This window comes from Protopterus annectens, chromosome 2.part2, assembly GCF_019279795.1.
Source record: "Protopterus annectens isolate FY-2018-M chromosome 2.part2, PAN1.0, whole genome shotgun sequence".
Taxonomy (NCBI): Eukaryota; Metazoa; Chordata; order Ceratodontiformes; family Protopteridae; genus Protopterus; species Protopterus annectens.
The window spans coordinates 340,150,350-340,171,807 of NC_056730.1; the positions used below are offsets into that span (position 1 = coordinate 340,150,350).

The window sequence follows — 21,458 nt, forward strand, 5'->3', positions numbered from 1 at the left end:
AGCAGAAATAGCAGAGGCGTGATTTTTTATAGAGGAGAAAGAGAGACCACTGTAGTGGGTCAGCTAAGTAATCCAGGATGAGAGGGATGAAGGTCTGTGCCGTATTGGCTCCCTTAGCCTGGATCCAGGTGCAGAACCTTTTCCATTTATCTGCATAAGACTTTCTGGTGCTAGGGCATCTGGCCTCACGGATAACATCCAGAACCTGTTTACTGAGGATGGCAAATTGGTTCGGGGATAGGGAATAAGCCAAGCTGACAAACTGACTGTCTGCACTTGGGGATGCATGAATTCATCTTCCCTCTAGGTTAGTAGATTTGGAATCAGAGGAAGATGCCATGGAGGTAGCAGGGACAGGCAGTGCAGCAAGAGGTACCAGTGTTGTCGGGGCCACTCTGGAGCTATAAGAATGGTCCTTGGTTTTTCCTCCCTTATTTTGAGCAGTACCCTGGGAATAAGAGGAAGGGAGGAAAGGCATAGACTGAGAGGTTGACCCAGGGGAAGGACAGGGCATCCACTTTCCAAGCCATGCAGTGATGCTCCCTGGTGCAGAATTTGCTGAGCTGATGGTTGGTGTGGGAGGCAAAGAGGTCGACCTTTGGGGTTCCCCATTTCTAAGTTAGGGTGAAGGTACTTCTGTTGAGCTGCCACTCGTGTGGATCTAGAAGGTTTCTGCTTAATATATCTGCCAGGGAGTTGAGAGAGCCTGGTAGGTATTGTGCTAACAGGTGTAGTTGCATGAAAGAGGCTGTGAGCCAAAGGGTCATGGCCAGCCTGCATAGAGGGTAGGAGTGAGTCCCTCCCTGCTTGTTGATGTACCACATCACACTGGTGTTGTCGGTTTTGATCAGGGGAACCCCTGGAGAAAGAAGGGTTTTGAAAGCTATCAAGGCGTGCTGCACATACATCATCTCTTTTACACTGATGTGCAGGGGGATTTGCTGTGGGCTCCATTGGCCCTGTATGCACCTGCCATCCAGGTGTGCACCCTAAGCGTAGTCTGATGCATCTGTGGTTAGGGTCTGGGAGGCGGGGTGTTGGGAGAAGTGCAGTCCCTTGTTGTGGGAGCATGCTGTTGCCCACCAAATAAATTATTTTCTGAGGCAAGGACTTATAGGTAGAAGAGTTTCCAGGTTTTGAGAGTGTTGACACCAAAGGCTCTTTAGGTACCACTGAAGTTTCCTCATATGTAGTCTGGCATATGGAATGAGGAGAATGCAAGATGCCATGAACTCCACACCTTGCAGGATTTTCCTTGCAGAAAGCTGGGGCCTGGTGGCCAGTTGTGAGAAGTAGGCTGACAGGAAAATTTGTTTCTCTGGTGTAAGGTATGCCATCTGGGATGCTGTGTCCAGACTTGCTCCCAGGAAGATTATCCTTTGGGTGGGCACCTGTTTTGATTTATTTTCGTTAACTGTGTACCCTAGGGAGGTCAGTAGGTTCTTTACATAGGCCAGGTGCTTGAGCAGCTTTTCCTAGCTGTCTGCCTGTATAAGGGCAGTCGTCTAAGTAGGGATAAATGTGACTATTTCTTTGTCTGTAAAAGGCAATGGCCGGAGACAGGAATTTTTTAAAAACTCTGGGAGCAGTGGATAAGCCAAAGGGAAGCGCAGAGAGCAGAAAGTGTTGAGATTCTACCCTGAAGCGGAGATATTTTCTGCAGGATTCCCTGACAGGAATGTGGAGGTAGACCTCTTTTAGATCCAAGGTGGCTAGCCAGGAACCTTGGAGAGGATGGGTAGCAGCTGCTGGAGGGTAAGCATTTTGAATTTTAGGAAAACCAGGAAGGTTTTTAGAATGGATAGATCGAGGATGGAGCACCAGGTGCCCTCTTTTCTCGGCACCAGAAAAAGTCTGGAGTAGAAGCCTTGGCCTATCTGTTCGGCAGGAATGTGCTCCAATGCCCTTGAAGAGAGGGGGGAATGGATTTGCTTTTGAGCCTGATTTGGAGGTAGATCTGGGAACCCTTTTGGGGTTGGAAGGGTGTGGAAAGAGAATTTGTATCCCTGAGACACAATGTTCAAAACCCATTGATCCTTGCTAATGGTGGCCCAGGTGCTTGAGTGAAAGGAGAGTTTTCCTCCTAGGGGCAAGAAAAGGTGGGTAGAGGGGAGGTTGGGAGGAGGAGAGTCATGGTTTTGAAGTCGAGGTAGTCCACTGCTTAGATCTCTGCATTCCCTGAGGCTGCTGTCTGGAGGGTCTGCTTCCACGGGGCCTAGGCTGGGCCTGTTTACTCGGAGCAGGAATGATCCAGTGCTTGGAAGGACAATGCCTGCTGAACCTAGGGGGCTGGGCCTGTAAGAAATCTTTAACTGTTTGCATAGAGTTTGTTTTTTCTTTCATCTTTTTTAAGACCTCTTCTAATAAGTTATCTTTGTGCAAGGGGGCATCCAACAACTTAGATTTGACATGGTCTGGCAGGGGTTGTTCCTTAAGCCATGCATGTCTTTTAATGACAGATCCAGTGACTGCTGCCCTGCAAGAAGCTTCTAGGGCATCAAAACCACAGTGCAAAGTGTGTTTAGTTACTTGACTTGCAGAATGCATTAAGTCTTGCAAATCTTTAGATTCTGCCCAAGCAGGAAAGGTAGACATTTTTTGTTTAAGGAGTTCCAAAGTATGTTGCTGATATTTAAGCATATGGAAATGACAATTTAGTGCCCTGATAGCAAAAGCAGCTGAGGGTGTATACATTTTTACTCCATCTGTCCAATGCTCGGGAATCCCTGTCTGAGGGGGTGGGATTCTTAGCAGAGGTTACTTTAATCCCTTTAGGCACTTGAGAAATGACCTAAGGGTCAGATATAGGATTTTTAAATAGATATTTGTGTGAGTCAGGGACTCTGTAGTACCTGTCTGGTTTTCTGGGAAGAGGAGGTAGGGCATCAGGAGTCAAGCTGGATTCAAGGAAATCATCATCCACCATATCCAGGACTGGGGGGATGGCCAAGGGTCTGTGTTGCAGAAGGTCTAGGAATTCCCCAAGTGTCTTTGTAGACTGAGGGTAGTCCTGACTCTCCCACTGGAAATGTTCCCTTAAAGTATGCAGGGTTTCCCCAAAGGAAAAATCCTCTGGGGGAGAGGCTGAAGAAATGGAGTCCTCTGCATCAGAATCCTCATAAGTGGAGAGGGGTTGCATGTCTTTATAGTCAGATGCATCAGATTCAACGGACTCTTGTTCAGACAAAACTACTGGGGACAGATCTCTTTTCCTTTTTGAGGGGGTAGCTTGGCTTCCCCTGATGAGCATGGTAAGGTAACTCCACCATTTTAAGCATTTGAGACTGAGGCAAGGTAGCAGGCGCCTGAGAGTGGGTACATGGTTTCTTGGGTGTGGTTCGAAACCTGGGCCTAAGGAACACGGTTGTTTTCAAAAGAATGGTAGTTGCAAAAGAAGACATCAGTTTGTGTTGAGATTCGGTGGTGCGAAGGACTTCCTCGAAAGCTGATGCCTGCTCAGCAGCTCCAGACCCATCCAAGGTAGAGACGACTGCAAGATCCTTTGACAAGGTAGAGACGACTGCAAGATCCTTTGACAAAGAAGAGTTTTGCTGCATACCGGACTCCGAAAGGGTCTCGGTAACAGCCTGTGAATCAATTGAAGTGGGCATCAGGGACTGCGAAAGTGCCTCACTGAGTACCGGAGGACTAACAACTAGCTTAACGGAAGCGTCGTTAGTAGGTTTGGATCTGTGCGGTCTCTCTCTGTCTTTATCTTTATGATTTTCCATAAGACCTGCTGTTGGATGGCTTACCAAAGCCATATCAGAATTCGAGGACTGTAAACAAAAATATCTGGCTACAATAAGGACCCTATGATGGATAGTTCTGGCATTAAACAAAGCATAGAAGTAACAACGGGGGACTTCGGTGTCTGGGTCTAGACAAGTGACGCAGTAAGAGTGGAAGTCTCGGTGTGGTTTTGCTTTCCACAGGCGAGACAATTATTAACTTTTTCTGACATCGGTTAGTGCAAGAAAAAAGGATCCCCAATGGGGTACTTAGCTTTAAAAGACTTCAACTTCAATTCAGAAATGAAAACGCAGGTAGCAGCCGACCGGCACTCATGTGAACAACTTCCGCTTCGGGCTCCATGGCAAGAAAGGCAGATGTAATGGCGTTGGCTGCCTTACTTTATACCACTGATGACCTGATGTCAGTCCTCATGCGACAGCAACCAACAGAGAAATACTAAGTCTCTGGTATTTGGGTTGGCCAAGGGTTACTCTGGCAGGGATAACCCAAATGTGATGACTGCGACAGTGAAACATGAAGAACATCAATCCCATTTAAAAAATTCCATCAAACGAGAAATAGTGTCCCCAGAGGAGAGCTCTTCAAAGGAAGAGTCTGGTCTAATAGAGTCTTCCTCCTCAGAGCCATGAAGGGATCTCAGAGGAATATGCCAAATATGTCTCCAGACTGATAGTGCTCTGCAGCTTGTGTAACTAGATAAGTAGGGGTTCTAATCTCACAGCAATCAACTTGAATGTGTCTGTGCGGATATGCCAAAGACTCTTCCCCAGAATCCAAGTCCTGCATTCTGGGTCTCTTGAGTGGGGTAGAGGACCAAGGGGTAGGAAGTACAGAAACTCCTCGGGAAGCTTCAAGGCCATCAATGCATTAAATAGCCCTACTATTCACTCTGGGGATCCTTACGAGCAGGGGAAATCTGCTTGTTTTTTTTTTTGAGGGATGTCTGACGTAAACACCCTAGGGAGGTTCAGACCCTTGCCTTACATTCAACTCACATAGGAGGAATCTCCTCATTGACAAGTACCTGTGGACTCACCCTTGTATCCTCTGAAATGATCAGCTGAGGTTCCCCCTCAACCTCTGGAATGGACATCTGCAGAGCTTCTGAGGATGTGCGAGAAGTCAGATCCATGCTGGCCTCCGATATGGTCATGGCAGAGGAATCCGATGCAACAACCAAACAATACTCTGGCCTTCACCAGCCTTGTGAAAGATGCTGGGGGGGGGGGTTGTGGGGGCAGCAGCCGAATCAGACTTAACTCTTTTGGCCTTTTTCTTTGCAGGTGGCTGAGTTTTGGGATGGGAAGATTCTGCCATAGTACCCTGTGCCAACAATTTCAGATGCTGGTTCTCCAGGTAAAAGGACAACGAGGGGAGAGAGGACTATGTAGGGTCTTAGAGACAAATGCTTGGCAGATATTACACTGTCTATGGCCGTGAGAAGCACCCAAACAGCACAACACTGCTTGTGGTGATCCTGATGGAGAAAATCTGCATCCTACACAGACATTTTCCTTTTCTGGATGACATGTAAACAAAAAACACTGAAAAAGAAAGAAAAGATAAGAAGAAACCCCAATGGGGCACTTAATTAAAACATGAATCGGTAACCAGTACCGAAGGAGAAGCATTCAGACCGATGACCAATGACGCCAATCAGACTGGTGGCAAAGAAGTTCTGAGTATGCACTTCCATACGTCACCCTTTATGCCCTGTGCCTTGAGCCGGGAGCATACACGTGATGTACGATGTCTGTAAATACCTATGGCTTTGGTATACTGGCCAGACGTTGGGCTTCCCAAGGCAGGGCATCCCCTTTTGTGAAGAATACTGCAATAGTGATATGGAAGGACATCTTCAGTTTCTCAATACAAGTCATAAAACACTTTAGAAAAGTCCAACAACTGCTTAAAAGAAGTATTATGCATGCAAACAATACAGCAGTGAGTTGGAATTCCCATTGGAATTAACAGCAATAGAATATAGCACATACATCAAAATAAAAAGTTACACACAGACACACACACACGTGCGTACATATTATATTTATGTGTGTGTGTACATATATCTATACACATACACACATATGCAAAGATATGTATATATTTACATATACTACATATATTATATATTATATTTTTTAATAAAACAAAGAAATCAAAAATACATAATAATAAAGAGGACAGGAAGTTCCCAAAGGGATCATACCCAAATCTTGAAGCTGTAATCCACCAATGCAGGCTGCTGAGGAGATTAAACTGTGTGATTCCTACAGCTGGCACTAAAAGACTGAATAACTGACTTCCTGTAACAGGGGTGTGGCTTCCCCTTTATGGGAGGGGCTTTGCCAATCCCTTGTCACAGTGAGTCAGAGTAGGGAATTCCGAGATATGGAATGCTGCCAGCATGGGTTTGTGCAGGCACAGAGCCCATGCACCACAAAGGCAGAGTGAATGATAAATATCTGTTGCGGTAAAGGAAGAGCGATACCTACAGACCACATCCCAGCTTTAATTTACTTTAACATTTGTTTTCTGGGAAAGTCCAACTGGGACAGAGCCCATTTTCAGTGGTGACCCAGGGAGAAATGCTCCAGATGCACGTCTTTGGAATGTGGGATGAAACCAGAGCACCCGGAGGAAATCCACGTGAACACAGGGAGGACATGCAAGCTCCACACAGAAGGCACCCCAGCCAAGAATCGAACTGGAGAACCTCTTGCTGTGAGGCAACAATGTTAACCGCTGCACCACTACATCACTCAGTATCTTGCAAAAGTAATGAAAGAAGCCCAAGCTACAGCTTCACATATATATGACAGCAGACCTGATAAAGGCTTGGGCTGTCAGCTGACCACTAATGAATTTTACCTAGCCCTGTTGGAATAAATAGTAAATTAAGCTGGCAACACCTTATTGCATTTGTCATAAAATTTGATGTACTCAGACAACCACCTTATCAAAGTGAATTTTGAAACAGTTTTGAACTTTTTGTTAAAAAGCACTGAATTGTAAATACTTTCTGAAGACTTATTCTGTACTGGTAGAAGTATAACTGTGGCTAAATGCTGATAAAGTGCAGTAAATTCTCACCTTTATTAAGTAGTTTTGAAAGAGTACTGGATGAGTAGTAGCATGATTTAAGTTAGTCTCTGTAGCAATGCTGGACATTAAAGTGGGATTAGTCTGCAAGATAAACGGAGGTTTGTGAAAGACCATAAATGGTGGATTATTACACAGGGTCTCAGGCTCAGATATTCTTCTTGTTGAAGTGATGGCTACCAAGAAGAGGATTTTCGAAGAAAGAAATTTCAAGTCAGGAAAGCTCACTCAAAAAGGATGGGCAGAGGGAGTGAGAATCTGCAGAGTAAAATGAAGATTGAACATGCTGTCTAAACTTCGGTCTGATAAGAAAAGAACCTCTAAGAAAAGTTTTACAAATTGGATTTCAGAAACATGAAGGAAGAATTCTAAAACCCTTGCAAGAAAGCTGACAGAGGAACAGCTCAAGCAAAATTCAAAAATCTAAACAAGGTTAGTCTACAGCTTCAGGAACTGGAGCCATAAAAGGAGCCCACCCTTTACCCATGGCCTAAACTGAAAAAAATAAAACCATATTCTTCTTTATGTAAACCAGATACTGGGCTTCAAGGCAGAAATAAAGATTTGAATAACCCTCACAGGTTAAAATGCGTCCTTGGCCATCACTAGAACTGGAGAAATCAAGCAACTAACTAGAGGGAATATCAATGTCAGTGGTTCAGCACATAGCAAGCCTGCCTTTGATGCTAGATGATCAAAGTCTATAGGTTCTATTCTTAGACCAGGTGCCTAGATTAATTTTCCAGTACTAACACTACAGTATTCTACAAGGAGATGTACTTCTGATTGGATGACAGAGAGTTCCCATCTGCCCGACTTGTTGGTAGCTCACTCGGTTGCAAAAGATCCAATGGCAATAATCAAAAAAGATTACAGATCTTAATTAACATAACTTATTACACAACAAAAACTATGTTGTAACAGTACTGTATACTGTATAGAAAATGGAAACATCTCAAAAAGGCAGACATTTACATACATAGGACAGAATCACTGTAGCAAGAAAAACTATTTCTCCCCCAGCCGATCCCTTTTGCCACAACCAAAATCACATTTTTTTAAGAGCATCAATTGCTTATTACACATTATTCCTTACATCTGAACCAGGGGCAAAAAAATACCAGCTTACCCAACTTAGGTGTAGCAGCAATCCTTTTACAGCCATAATAACCGAATGGACATACTTCAGAATGTCATAATCCATATTTCCTGTCTAACATTTCCTACAAATTGTTTAAAACTACTACATTTTATAAAAAAAAAAAAAAAAAAAAAAAAAAAGATTCCATATACTCCTCTACCCCATATCCCCTAACTAACTAATGCATATCCTTTCATTATTTTACTTGTGTTTCCTAGTAACTGACTGGAAATTTTCGCGAAGGAACACCATGTAAGGAAATCACAAATCCTTCCCAGTACCTACCTTTCATTCTTTTCTGTAACATCTCAAATAACCTATAATCAGGTTTCGTATTCCATAGATCTTTCCTAACTCCCTTTTACCATAAATGTTGCCACTTATGTCCCCCCCTACATTCTGATCTCAAGCTGATTATTCATAATTGTGACCACTAACCTTTTCTGCCTACCCGTGAAATGTTTATAAAAGCAATATTCTATCCCGACTTCCCCTGGCACACTATCTATATTAGCTTTCAGTTCTTGGTTAAACTCTTCTACAGTAATTTTTGTCTACAACCTCCCTAAATTCCCTACTTACTCTATGTACCTGTCCACATTCTTGGTCAAAAAGAGTTACCATTCATATACTTAAAAGTGACATATTCACAAACAACCCTAATAAGTTCCATGTGAGAGGTCTGTTCCTTCCCGTTATTGGGCAATAACAAAAGGTTTTCCCCTTCTCTTCAGCATTTTGACAAGGAAAAGCATAATTTCTCAGTTTCTTCCCTGCATGTTTTTGATTTCAAAGAAATTTTTACTCCTTCCACATCAGCATGTAAAACAGTTTACTCAGTCTTAAATATTTGTACATTACTTCTATCCAACAATTGTATATAATCTGACATCAAATCACCACATCTCCTTTTTTCTTTTCAGCATTCCCTTTCATTCCTGAATAGTCAGGTTTATATATTTTGTTTAAACGCTACCCACTATGCACCATTATAAAAATCCTTCACAGTGGAATGTGCCTCACATAATGCATTACTTTCATCTCTCTCATCTTTTCTGCATCTGTCTATTCTGCTCCGAGTCCATTACCTCTCTAGCCACTCTTCAGTGTCCATCCATTCTAAGTCTCAAATCCTTTCCCCATTTGCAATTTAGTTACATCTGTTCCAAATATTCCTTGTAATGCCAATTTAGTCACACATCTGTTCCAAATATTCCCTGTAATGTCATTGGTCTGTAAACCTATTACCCCGCCCTCTACTTCTGTCAGAAAGTTTGAAAAAATAAAATTTCTGTCCTAAGCCACATCTTTTGTACTTCTATTACTTCTATCCCCTATTCTTTACTACCTGTAAACCTCCAGACTGCATCATTTCCTGACATATCTTCATGTCTCTTAACATCTTTTTTACACCTATATCTCACGTCACAGTTCAGATCTCTGAAAAGTATAATTACCATATTCATTTACATATTTTTTTCAAGTTACTAAACAGCCCACATCTCTTCTCATACTATGCATTGGCATATATTATTAGCAACCTATATGTATTACTCAACAGCAAACACATTATTAGACTTCCTCTTGGCTTAGCATGCAAAGCATTCTTGACCACAACATTGTGTCATTTGTATAATACTAAGACTTCTGGGCATGTGTCCATGTCAGAAGACTAAATCAACCAAACCCACAACAACTTTTCAACCTGTATCATTTAAAACTATGGAAGACAGTGTATCAATATTCTAATATCATAATACAAGGTCTGCACCACATGAGTACAACCAACCTTCTTAAACTCCCCAAAATGCTACTAACATTACAGTTTAATATAGAAACACTAGACATCTTTCACTTTGCTCTTCTCCTTTCCTTTATGCACTTCAGCCACCCCTCTCCCATCCACAGTTAATCTATTTCTCCCAAATCTTCAGAGTCTAAAGCCCCAAAGGTATTGAGTATCTCTACTACATATGCTTCTTTTAACTGCATAGACATAGTGCCCCCTCACTCTTTGACCCTGTAGTAAACTTTCATCTTTTTCACTACCTCATTCCAATTCCTTAATCTCTTTTACACACCCCCTGCCATTCCTTGTTTTCGCTAACTAATACAGACTCTTCCGTGTTCGGAGAAAAAAATCCAGCATACGTTTGTCCTGCCTCCATGCATTCATGGTGTTTATAAGAAGAGTCAATCAAACACTCCAGACCCTCACAAAATTTCAGCACACATTCTTAAATAGCATGTTATGACTTCTGTCAAAAAATAAACAGGTTTTAGACTGCCCTACACATTGCAGGGTTTAACTATGCCCCCAAAAATGCACCCAACACTTGCTAAATGCGCATTCGTTATTCACAATTTTTAAATAAACTCACACTTCCTACTCTCCTTTCCAAATTCCACTTTCATCAACAGATTTATTTATCATAAACACAGAGTTACAAGTCTATAATGCTCTATACCAGCCATTTCAACATCTAGTGTACAGAACTACAAAGAAAATGGGCATTTTGGATTTAAATATAAGCCTGAAATGAAATAGTTATGTATTCTGTTAGCTTATTTTACTTATTTTTTGACTGCGTAAGCCCACTGAACAGAAGACTCAGGAGCATTCTCTGATTCAGTGACTTGCTCAGACTCGCACAGTAAAAAATGAATGTGGAAGGAATCAAACTCTGTATTCTGGGCATAGAAATCAGCTCATTAGCAGGTTGAAGCTTTAGTACTCTGCACTGCCAGACATTAACACAAGGTTCCTTTTTTCACAATCTGCAAAAGTACGTAAATACTTACAGGCCAAGTATATACAGGAAGAATGCAGTGTCCCTGTAATCACAACAACGCAGGTAAAAGCTGCACTCTCTAAAGCCAAAAACACAGCACCCATGGGACTGGACAACATCCCAGGCTGCATTTTACACGAACTTCAGAATGAACTGGCTCCCCACCATGTTCAATCATAGCCTCACATCAGGCTTTGTGCCCACTGAATGGTGTACAGCAACAGTTATCCCACTCCACAAAGGGGGGGGCCACCACTGATCGTGGAAACTACTGCCCTATTAGCCTGACGAGCCTGGTCTGCAAGGCCATGGAACATATCAGCATGGAACTCATGAACAAAGACATTGGTAACCTCCAAACTCTGGATCCCACCCAGTTCGGGTTTGTGAAAGGTAGATCATGCCTCCTGAACCTGATTGACTTCTTTGAGGCAGTCATTAAAGCCGTAGATGAGGGTAAAATGGTTCACACAGACTATCTTGACCTCGCCAAGGCTTTCAACACCATCCCCCATTCTGGAATTACAGCTAAACTCACTAAACTAGGTATAAATCCCTACGTCACAAGATGGGTTGCCAACTGGCTCACTGACAGAGCCCACACTGTAAAAGTTGCACACTCCAAATCTGACCTCAAACCAGTGACAAGTGGAGTACCACAGGGTTCAGTCTTGGGACCTCTCCTGTTTGGTATCTACTTCTCTGAAGTACAGGCTAACACAGAAGGCCTCTGGCTAAAGAGGTTCGCAGATGACTGCAAACTAGGAGCCATAGTTGAGTCCCCAAATGATGTGGAAATCCTACAGAAGGGCCTCACTGAGACAGATGCCTGGTGTCAGAGTCATGGCCTCAAGCTCAGTTCCAAAAAGTGCATTGTCATCCCCTTTGGTAAAAACTCAAAACCCATGAATTACTACATAGACAGCAGTCTACTTAACACTGAATGTGTGATAGACCTTGGGACCCAGGTGGGCAGTAGTATGTCCTTTTACAGTCACATCGCCACAATAGTCAGGAAGTCCTTCTACGTGGCACACCTCATCATAAAAGTGTTCTCATCCAGGAAAAAAGAGGTCATTGTTCCCCTCTACTCGACACTCATTAGACCCATTATAGAGTACAATGCCCCTTTTAGAATGTACCTCACAAGACATATACAGCAGCGGGAAAGGCCACAGAAGTACCTCACAAAGAGGATTATTGGCCTCAAACAGATGCCCTACACTGACCGTCTCAAAAACTCCAGCTTTACTCTGTAGCATATCATCTACTCTAAGGTGATCTCTGCCTGACTACAAAGCTATGTCAAACCCAGAGCTGTTGGACATGCTACACCCTAAAGAAATCCCAATCCCTCCAAGCTACACACTTTAGGGACCTAAACCTTGTCACCACAATAAACAAGACATGCTGGAGAAATAGATTCCTGTCCCAGAGACTTCCCATACTCTAGAACAGGCTACCCATCTATGTCAAGCAAAGTTCTTCATTAGCACTCTTCAAGAAAAATCTTGATGAGTGGATGGGAAATGGGAAATACACCCTGGGGATCACTTCTGTTTCTCTGCTCGACAGTGGCACAGGAAAATAACTTTCTTGGGTGGCGTAAGCTAGAGAACCTTGTTGGCTAGGCTTACGTAGGCCCTTGAGCTGATAGTCTAGTACCTACCCATGAACCTATAAGGGATTAAAAAAGTCTGCAAGGCTTTCAGCATCAAAGCATATTACGGCTACAACACCTTTAATTAAAATTTTGTATAATTGTGTCCCTCTGTATGCACCAATTAGTACGGTGATAGCGTTACCTCACAGCAAGAGGTTCTCCTGTTTGATTCTCGGCTTGGCTTGGGACTGCCTTCTGTGTGGAGTCTGCATGTCCTCCCCGCGGTTGGGTAGCGTTCGAAAGACATGCGTGCATAAATGAGCGTGCCTTCGTTGAAGGTTGGGCGTCGAGCTGGCACCTCTGCATTTCATAAAAATCTACTGCCAATCATTAGCGGACCGGAGTTATGCTGTGGCGACCCCTTACCGGGAAAAGCCAAAAGACAAACAACAAACATTAGTCCTAATGTGAATAACAGGATTGCTGAATGTCTCAGTCACCATTCTCTTTTCCACAGCTGCAGCAGAAGAGTGCCTCTTCATTCTCAGTGAAACACTGGCTTGCCTGAACACTCTCTTCTCTCCCCTGCAGGACTGGAAAAACTATTATCCTACTGACCAGAAACAGAAGCTGTAAACGTCTTGTCTGCAAGCGGAAAGTTTCTGTTACTATACTCCATGAACTAGCATTTTCAGGTCTAGTGTCTTCTAAGATCATTATTTAAGATACCTTGTTATCACGTCCTTCAGTTGGTAAAATAATAACTTATTCAGAATACTACCATCTACATCATTTCTGTGCAGAATTGCTCTCTCAGTGATGGATGGAACTACAGTCTCTGTAATAGTTCCTGGGTCATTCTCCATTAAGTAATCAGAAAAGATGGAGAAGTTCCCCCATGCCCTGGCCAAATTTCCCCTGGACATTCTATCACCCCTTGGGTCCCCTCCTCCCAAAACAGGCTACTGGCCTAGAAGTGTTAACCCAATCAAAGGATAAATAAAATGACATAAATTAATAAATAAATGTGGGTCCTGGTGAGGCTTGTCAGGAGAGTCACCTCATGTGACAGCTGCAAAAAGTTAATGAATAACTAAGAATTTCTTTAATTTGGAGGAAGTCCATCATGGGACCCACCACTACACTCACAGCATCTGTGCTGTCTGTTGAAAGATCTGTTGCTATACACCATGTGTGAACCACTGATGTGGCCTTTTCTGAATCTGGTAGAAGGGGTGACATAGTGCTGTAAACTTCATGCCAACAGCTGTAAGAAATGTACCCCTCTTTTCACTGTTCAGTTTAGTCATAATTTGAGGTCCAAAAAAGTCAGAATGGTAAAACAGTGTTTCCACATCTTCCCCTTCAGTTCTTTTCATTACAACTCCCAAATACTCACCTGAATGCATTGAAAAAACAGTTTCTTGCTTTTGCTCAAAAACTTGAAATTCAATAAGAGCCAAACAGCAGTTTTTCTCCACAATTAAAAATATACTCACTGTAGGTTGCAAAGTTCAACTGCTACACATGGGTAAGCAGTGAAATCTTTGCTACAGCCCTTCTTTCACAAGTAAAACGGCCGGTTTCTGACCAGTCGTTGGCTTACAGTCCTTACTGTAGGCAGAAATAATTTTACTGCATGAACATTTGTTGCATGCTACTGCTGAATCTTTTTATGTACAAGTTCACTGGTCTGAAAAGTATCATGTCTGATATTGGCTGTTTCTATATGCTTGATCTATTATGTTTGTTTATTGCTGTTATTGGTTATGGCTGAAAAGGTGCCCTCCACTTGATCAAGTTCACTTGCCTAAAAATAGGTTAACCAAGAAATGGCATGTTCAGATTTCTACAGGTATTAATACAATTACACTGTTTCATAGAAAAGCATCTTAAATATTCTGCCCTAGCAGTGCTACTCAGCAATTTAAAACACAACAAAATAAAATGTTGTAAGAATGCTCCTTGACTTACGGCTACTTCCAAGTTCTTGAAACAAAGACTTCATTTTCTCCCACTCAGTGGAATTTTTACTGGTTGGTACATCCAAAGGAACAAATGCTCTGTAAAAAGAAGGCACCCGTTTAAAAGATGAAAATATTTAATTCTCAGTCTGTTACAAATATGCATTTTTATCTGGACTACAAAGCAAGTGGGTTAAAACTATGCCCCCTTTACTACAACTATAGTCTGGGCTAGCAGCCCTCTATCATAAATTGAAGTCCCATCCACTACATATACTACTACAAAGTAAAATGTTAGCAGCAAGAAAATGGTCAATGTTATGAAATTCGTTTTGACAAGTGCAACTCATATTTTTATTTACTTAATTAAAAGGTAAGCAGACTGGACACAGGGGCTCTTTTTCAGCTATGACCTAGCTATACAACAAATAAAGTCATAGAATAAATGCAAAAAAATTGTCTGTGCAAATACTGCAAAGATACCAAATAAAATATAAAAGGCAGAGGACAACAGCATGTAATGTAATGCTCAACAGTAACATTTAAATGCATGGCAAATGCAAATGAGCTGCAAGGGTGGAGCAATATTGGGGTGGGATCAACTGACAGTTGAAAATAAATGTTCAAACACCAGTGTACATGCTAAGCTGTCTTCTAACAGCAGTTTTACTTTTCAGAACACATGTTGCAGCTAATTTGAGAAAGATTTTTTTAAATATATGGTATGGTTAAATAGTTGTATTATGATACCATGAAAAGCAATATTTCTAAACACAATTCCTCTGTCCTGACTGCAAAAAACTAATTACTGAATACACGATATAAACATGTGTATACTCGCTCAGGAGTTTCTTGCAATGCAAAATGTATACACTAATGAAAAAGGGGCAAGGATCCCAACATCTCCCATACCACTTTTACTTGTACTCATATTTTGAAGTCCCTTCAACACTGAAAAAAATGATCATTTAAAACATGAAAAATGAAATGCTATGATGAGGCAATACAAAGTACTGCAATATGAACCTACAACATTGTTGCAAAAACATGGAAACAGATACAGAAATTAACTCTCTACAAAGGCATATTTCAAGATGTTACAAGACGACCAACAAAGAGGAAGACTTATTTTGCGTGATGCCATAAAAATGTTGCTTCTACTACTACTCAGTGTAATGCACCAAAAGATACTAATCTGTGGCCAGATATGGATATAAGGCTCACAGGATTGCAGCTATGATGGCAAACAGAAAAACTGTACAAAACTCCTAACCTAACTAGATGACAAACTTCCTATTCAACAGACTACTTCGGGGTGGTTTGAACCTAGTTTTTGACAAGATATCTACATATAGCTGAATAACTTCAATGCTGAGTTTTTACTGACATAATAGATGGGGCTTAGATGGCAGTGAACATCCTGAGAGAAGACTGCACCCATGCCTGCCTTGGAGGCATCTGTGCATACTACGAATTACTTAGAAAAATCTTGAGCCATCAATACTGATTCTGCATAATGCATATCTTTTCGCTGTCCAGCAGCCTGCTCTGTAACATCAACTTGACCTTCAAATAAGTCTTACACTTCGAAATTTGACAGGGGCCAAGAAATGGTAGCAAACTTAGGAATAAATTTACAATAAAAGCTAGTCAAGCCTTTCAGTGTTTGTAATGGGCCAATTTTCTACTTGAGTTTTCTCAGCCTCTGGCTTCTCTGTCCTTTGGCTTACTACATTTTTTGCCATGCTTAATTTACACTTAGCTTTGTTAAGTCATCCCAGCTGGATGCAGAGAATTGAAAACAGTTTGAACCCGAGGGACATAGCCTTTCCACTCTTCAGAAAATGTTACAACAACATCTAGGTAGGCTGCTGCATATCAGGTATGGAGAATTTTGTCCGTCTTTGGAATGAACCAGGTGTACCATTCAGACCAAAAAGCAGGACTTTAAAATGTAACTGTGCATCTAGTCTGGACAATGTCATGTCTTCTTTAAATTTTGGAACTACTGAATTTGCCAACAGCCCTTGGTTAGGTCCAATGTGGGCAAAAAACATTGACTTGTCCAATTCTTCAATCAGGTTGTCTACTCGGGACATAGGGTATGAATTGAATTTAGAAATGTGTGACATCACTGCAAAACATTCCAGATCCATCAGGCAATGGGGCTATTGCACTCACTTTGGTATTCTTCTAGGACACCTACACCTGAGCTATGCCTTTCCCGTTCCCTTAATTGCTTGATGTTGGGATCCCAATATTTGTTATAGATTCAAATGTACTTTCTCAATGAAAACCATTTCTATGTTGCATTGAATTGAGCTATTTCTGCCAAATAACTGAAAATGTGTCTTTATTCAAGGGTAGAAATATTACTTTTTATTTCTGCAACAATAATATCTAAACTATTTTGACTTCAGAGCATGCTGTGGGGACCTAACTTCCTCTGAGCAGAAGTCAGTACAGAAAATTCAGTTCCTCCCCAAGGTTCCAGAGAATTTATGTGGTTTACCTGTTTTGGTTTCCTTCCTCCTAGCTGCCTCATTCTACAATTTAGTTCACCTGTTTTTTTTCTACAATTTCATAAGATTTCTGTCCCTTTGTAAGTGGGTACTAACCAAAGTACTTCATCCCCTAGTCAGAAATCTGAGAGGCGAGTAATTGTTATATTCTCTCTGTTGTGTGTCCCATTTCTGTACGTTTGTATAGTTCTTATAATCTGTCCCGGCTGGTCTGTAAAATGATTTTTCAAACTTTTAAAGCTCCCAGGTTTCTTTTCTTATACCAAACAAGCCTTGGGGTGCCTGTCACATAGCAGTCCAGATGGTGTAAATCCAGTTGTGGTTTGGGGTACCTCATTTACATCAAAGAGCGGATACGGAAGAAGTTGGTTCAAAATTTCTCAAAAGATTTATTAAAACTGGTTTCACTTTTAAAAAATGACAGAATTCATTCACTGCTCTGAATATAAATGTGGTGCCTTGGTCAAAAAGACTTTCTCAGGGAATTCCTATTCCAGAAAACAAAAAATACTAACGTCTGTTATGGACTTTGCATTAACTCTTTTTTGGGTACTGCCTCCAGAAATCTTGATGCATTATCAATGACTACAAGGATATACTGACTGTCTTTACTTAATTTTACAAGTGCACAACAATGCCTATTGCTATTCATTCTAATGGGACTTCCATGATAGGAAAAAGTATCACGTGGATTACACTCTGGACTGGACTCTGCACTATGACATTCTGAGCAAGCTGCAGACAAATTTTCTATGCCCTTCATAAAAACAAGGCCATTAAAATCTAGCTAAAATCATACCTTTTGTCTTATCTAGTCCTAAATGATCACCCAAAACGTGGCAATATGCTAACTTCATTACAAGTGTTCTAAAAGTCTTCACTCTGCCTTTGTTTGCCCTAAATAACAGGATATTTCTTGGTTCAAAGTATATGCATAAAGGGCTACTGTTCTGTCCCCTTGTTTACCCTTCTACTCTTGCTATACTCTCTTCCAATCTACACAGTATCTCATCTCCCAGATGGACAGGGGCAGACCTACAAGGGGGCACTGGGGTATTTAGTCCAGATGAATTAAGGCTATACGCTGTTAATTAATGAGCAGCTTTCAATTCTATCAACCTTTATCTGTCTAGGGTGAGTATGAAAGATTCACTTCACCAGAAAGTACTCCTAGTCTCCCCCTGAAAAAGAGACACTTGTGTTCAGTAGACTACCCCAAGCTGTTAGCAAATTCATTGCACATTTGTTTTTTTGAATTCATGCACCTTCCAATATAGCTCCTAATTAGTGTTTCACACTTTGCTATTTCACTATGAATCCCTGGATGGCCATTGTAGTTTAACGCACTGCCAAATGCATTTTCAATAAATGTAAGTTTCAAAGAGAAAGATAAATCTACTGTTGTTCACACTGTTTTAGTGTGACAGCATTTTGTCCATCGAATGCAACTCTCAATGTTTCTACTGATTTTTAATAAAAATTTTAAATTAAATCGAAATCGCTGTGATCATTTTAAAAGTGCATAGTATGTACACTGACAAATTTGTGTTTTGTCCTATCTGGGGAGAGAAGTAAAGGGATGTTATTGATAAGGCTGCTGGGGGGGTCTGGTCCATTGCCCTGCTCAGGGCCCCATTTGATCACAATCCAGCTCTGCTTTTACTGATCAGAAAACACTTTTTTTTTATCTTTTAAACCAGGCAAAGAAGCAACCACAGAACACTGTCTGGTTATCAGACCTGCTCAAAGTTACACAAAAGGCAAACGGAGGTAGAAAAAAAACATTAAATACTGTACCCTTTATTACAGGAAGCAACTAAGAGATCAGTCTCTTAATCCGCTACATTAACTGCAAGACCTTCATGTGTGTTTTCATTTTCTGAAAAATCACGGAGTTAAAATCACTAAGGTTTACAGTCAGGCATAAGTGCTAGATGTAGAGTTCATAGTTTTATTGTTAAATGTTCAAAAAGTGCATGTTGATTCAAAACCTGCGTTCTGTTCACTTTTTAAGTGAATTAGAATAATTTGCCTCTTATCTGTCACTGCTTTTGCAGAACATCACTGATTTTGCCTCATATTTATGCCTTGTACCTTGTTAACCTTTTTCTGATAAGTTACTACGGATTAATATCAGACAATAATGCCAGTCAGCGAGTTTCATACTTTTTAATACTCAAAAGAATGTTATGTCTATGCAACATTTATTGTTCTATCACTTTAAGTGATTTGGTGTTGTCTGGCACTTATGTTAGCAAGCTGTTTCCTATAGACAAAGCTACGGGGTTTGAATCCTTTGCTACTTTGAGCAAGTCACTTAACCAGATAGTGGCCCTCGGTAACCCCTGATAAGAACACTTTCTCCATTGGGTTTTCCTGTTTAACAAATGCACAAATAATACTCAAAATGTGTCCATTTTTGTCAGCAATTAATTTGGCTTTATCCAGAATTCTTGAGCAAGTAAGTTAACCGACATGATGCTACCCCAAAATATTCAGATCCAAATTAGTTTAATAGGTGTTACCACAATTGCTTGGTACACTTTTTGTCATTCTCAATCCTTTTTCTTTAGAGGGGACTTGAAAACTATTATACATTTTTCTGCAGTCTCAGTAGCTTAACAGGTGGCACAGACACCTCTGGTGCAGAAGGTAGTGGGTTCTATTCTCACACCAAGTACTTGGATTAGTTTTCCAATACTGACACTGCAGCGCAGCATAAGGGGGCATCTGCACTTCCTTTGGAAGAGATGTTAAACCAAGGCCCCATATGCCTCAGTTAATGGCAGGCCAGGTAGATGCAAAACATCACAAATCACTTACCAAGAACAGCAGAGAAGTTCCCCTGTTTACAGACCAAATTCTCTGTAGTTAGTATGAATGCTACCTCAGGTCTCCTCTGGTCAACAAAAACTAAAAATAAATTTGGATGCCACTACATCTCAGTTATTTCATATAACTTCATATTTGTTTTCTAATGTATTAGAATCACTAAGTGGTTATGTTTGAAAAAAAAAAAAAAAAAAACAATGGACCAGCTGCTGTAAAGTGATCCTGGAGGTTTTTCCCAGAATCCACTTTAAGCCCCATTTATACCAATCATGCCAAACAGAAAGACATGCTGCGGTAGCATTGTCGCCTCACAGTTTGACGTTGCCCATTCGATTCTCAGCTAGAGCGTCTTCTGTGTGGCGACATCCGTGAACGGGCATTCCTTCGTTGAAGGCTGTGCATTAGGCCCGGCAAACCAGCACGTAAAACTCTACTGCCAATCATTAGCGGACCGGAGTTCCGCTGTGGCGACCCCTAACCGGGAAAAGCTGAAAGACACAAACATGCTAAACAGAAAGACATGTATTGTTTAACTTCTATGTAAACAGAATGCCATTAGTGTGAGTCACAGCATCTTGCATAGCTCCTGAGACCTATTTTTTATTTGTATTCTCAGAGCAGCTCTTACTTCTTTAACACTACTTGCCAATTCTCATCAAAATACACTAGCATTGTTTCCAATTTTTCTTAAACAAGAAACATCTTTATTAAATTATCACTTATGACCTAAGCAATCATAAATTTATACAAATGAAAACAAACCATATTGACACAATCTTGGTTGCAAACATTTTACATCACAAACCATACTGACACAATTCTAGTTGCAAACAATATACATCACTTATAATCTACCCAATTACTGTCAGTCAAACATTACATAGCTCATTCAAATCCTACCTTCTTTTAAACCTCATTCCTCCATGTATGCATTGTTTACTCAATTTCATGTTTTCCTAGGAAACTTGCTCCTACCCTTTTCTAAAGATCCCCATTCCAGTTGTTTTATCTCTGTTACTATATTCACAGGTCTAAATTAAAAACATGAACATTTACTTACCCGAATACCTAAACGCCGACACGTCTTCATCGAACTGCTAAAACATCAACGTCCTAAAGCGCAAAATCCAAAACGTTGAATCGTCATGGTTGGCCCTTCTGTGGTATAGCTCTGCAAGGTAAGTGTGCGATAGGTACGGACCTCAGAGTTAGGGTGCAGATTAAGGCAAATGCATAGATGGTAATGTATATCAGACAGTGTAGGGTTAGAAATAGGGTTTTATTAAGTGTATGTGTGTGGATTATTTAGTTTGTTTGGATATAGCTTTTTAAGGTAAGTGTGCGATAGTTACGAACCATAGGGTTAGGTTGCGGGTTAAGTTAAGTGCATAAATGGTGGTATATGCAAGATTTAGTGTAGGGTTTAGTTTAGGTTTAGAAGTAGGGTTTTGGTTAGTGTATGTATGTGGTTTATTTAGTTTGCTTGTGTAGGTAAGTATGTAGTGGGCGGTAGGATGGGACAACTATGACATTTCGAGTTTTTGAATTTCGTGATTTAGGGCGTTCGGTATATTTGCAGTTTGCGGAATATGTGTCAGTGTTTAGGTGTTCGGGTAAGTAAACATTCGTGTTTTTAATATAGACCCATATTCACTACTAGTACAATTAGTTTAGACATTGATTTCTATTTTACAGTAATTGCTATTTTAGCAGCCACCATATAATTAGCTTCAACAACGCCTTATT

At 40.9% G+C, this 21,458-nt stretch overlaps 1 protein-coding gene across 1 annotated transcript in view; it reads right to left on the minus strand.

Moving 5' to 3' along the window:
* LMBRD1 (LMBR1 domain containing 1) overlaps window positions 1-21,458 on the minus strand; it is a 2,226,796-nt gene that overhangs the window by 1,189,959 nt on the left and 1,015,379 nt on the right. Inside the window, exon 6 of the mRNA XM_044063893.1 lies at window positions 14,369-14,457. Within this exon, the coding sequence (XP_043919828.1) occupies window positions 14,369-14,457 (89 nt within the window). The remainder of the gene's footprint in view (window positions 1-14,368; window positions 14,458-21,458) is intronic.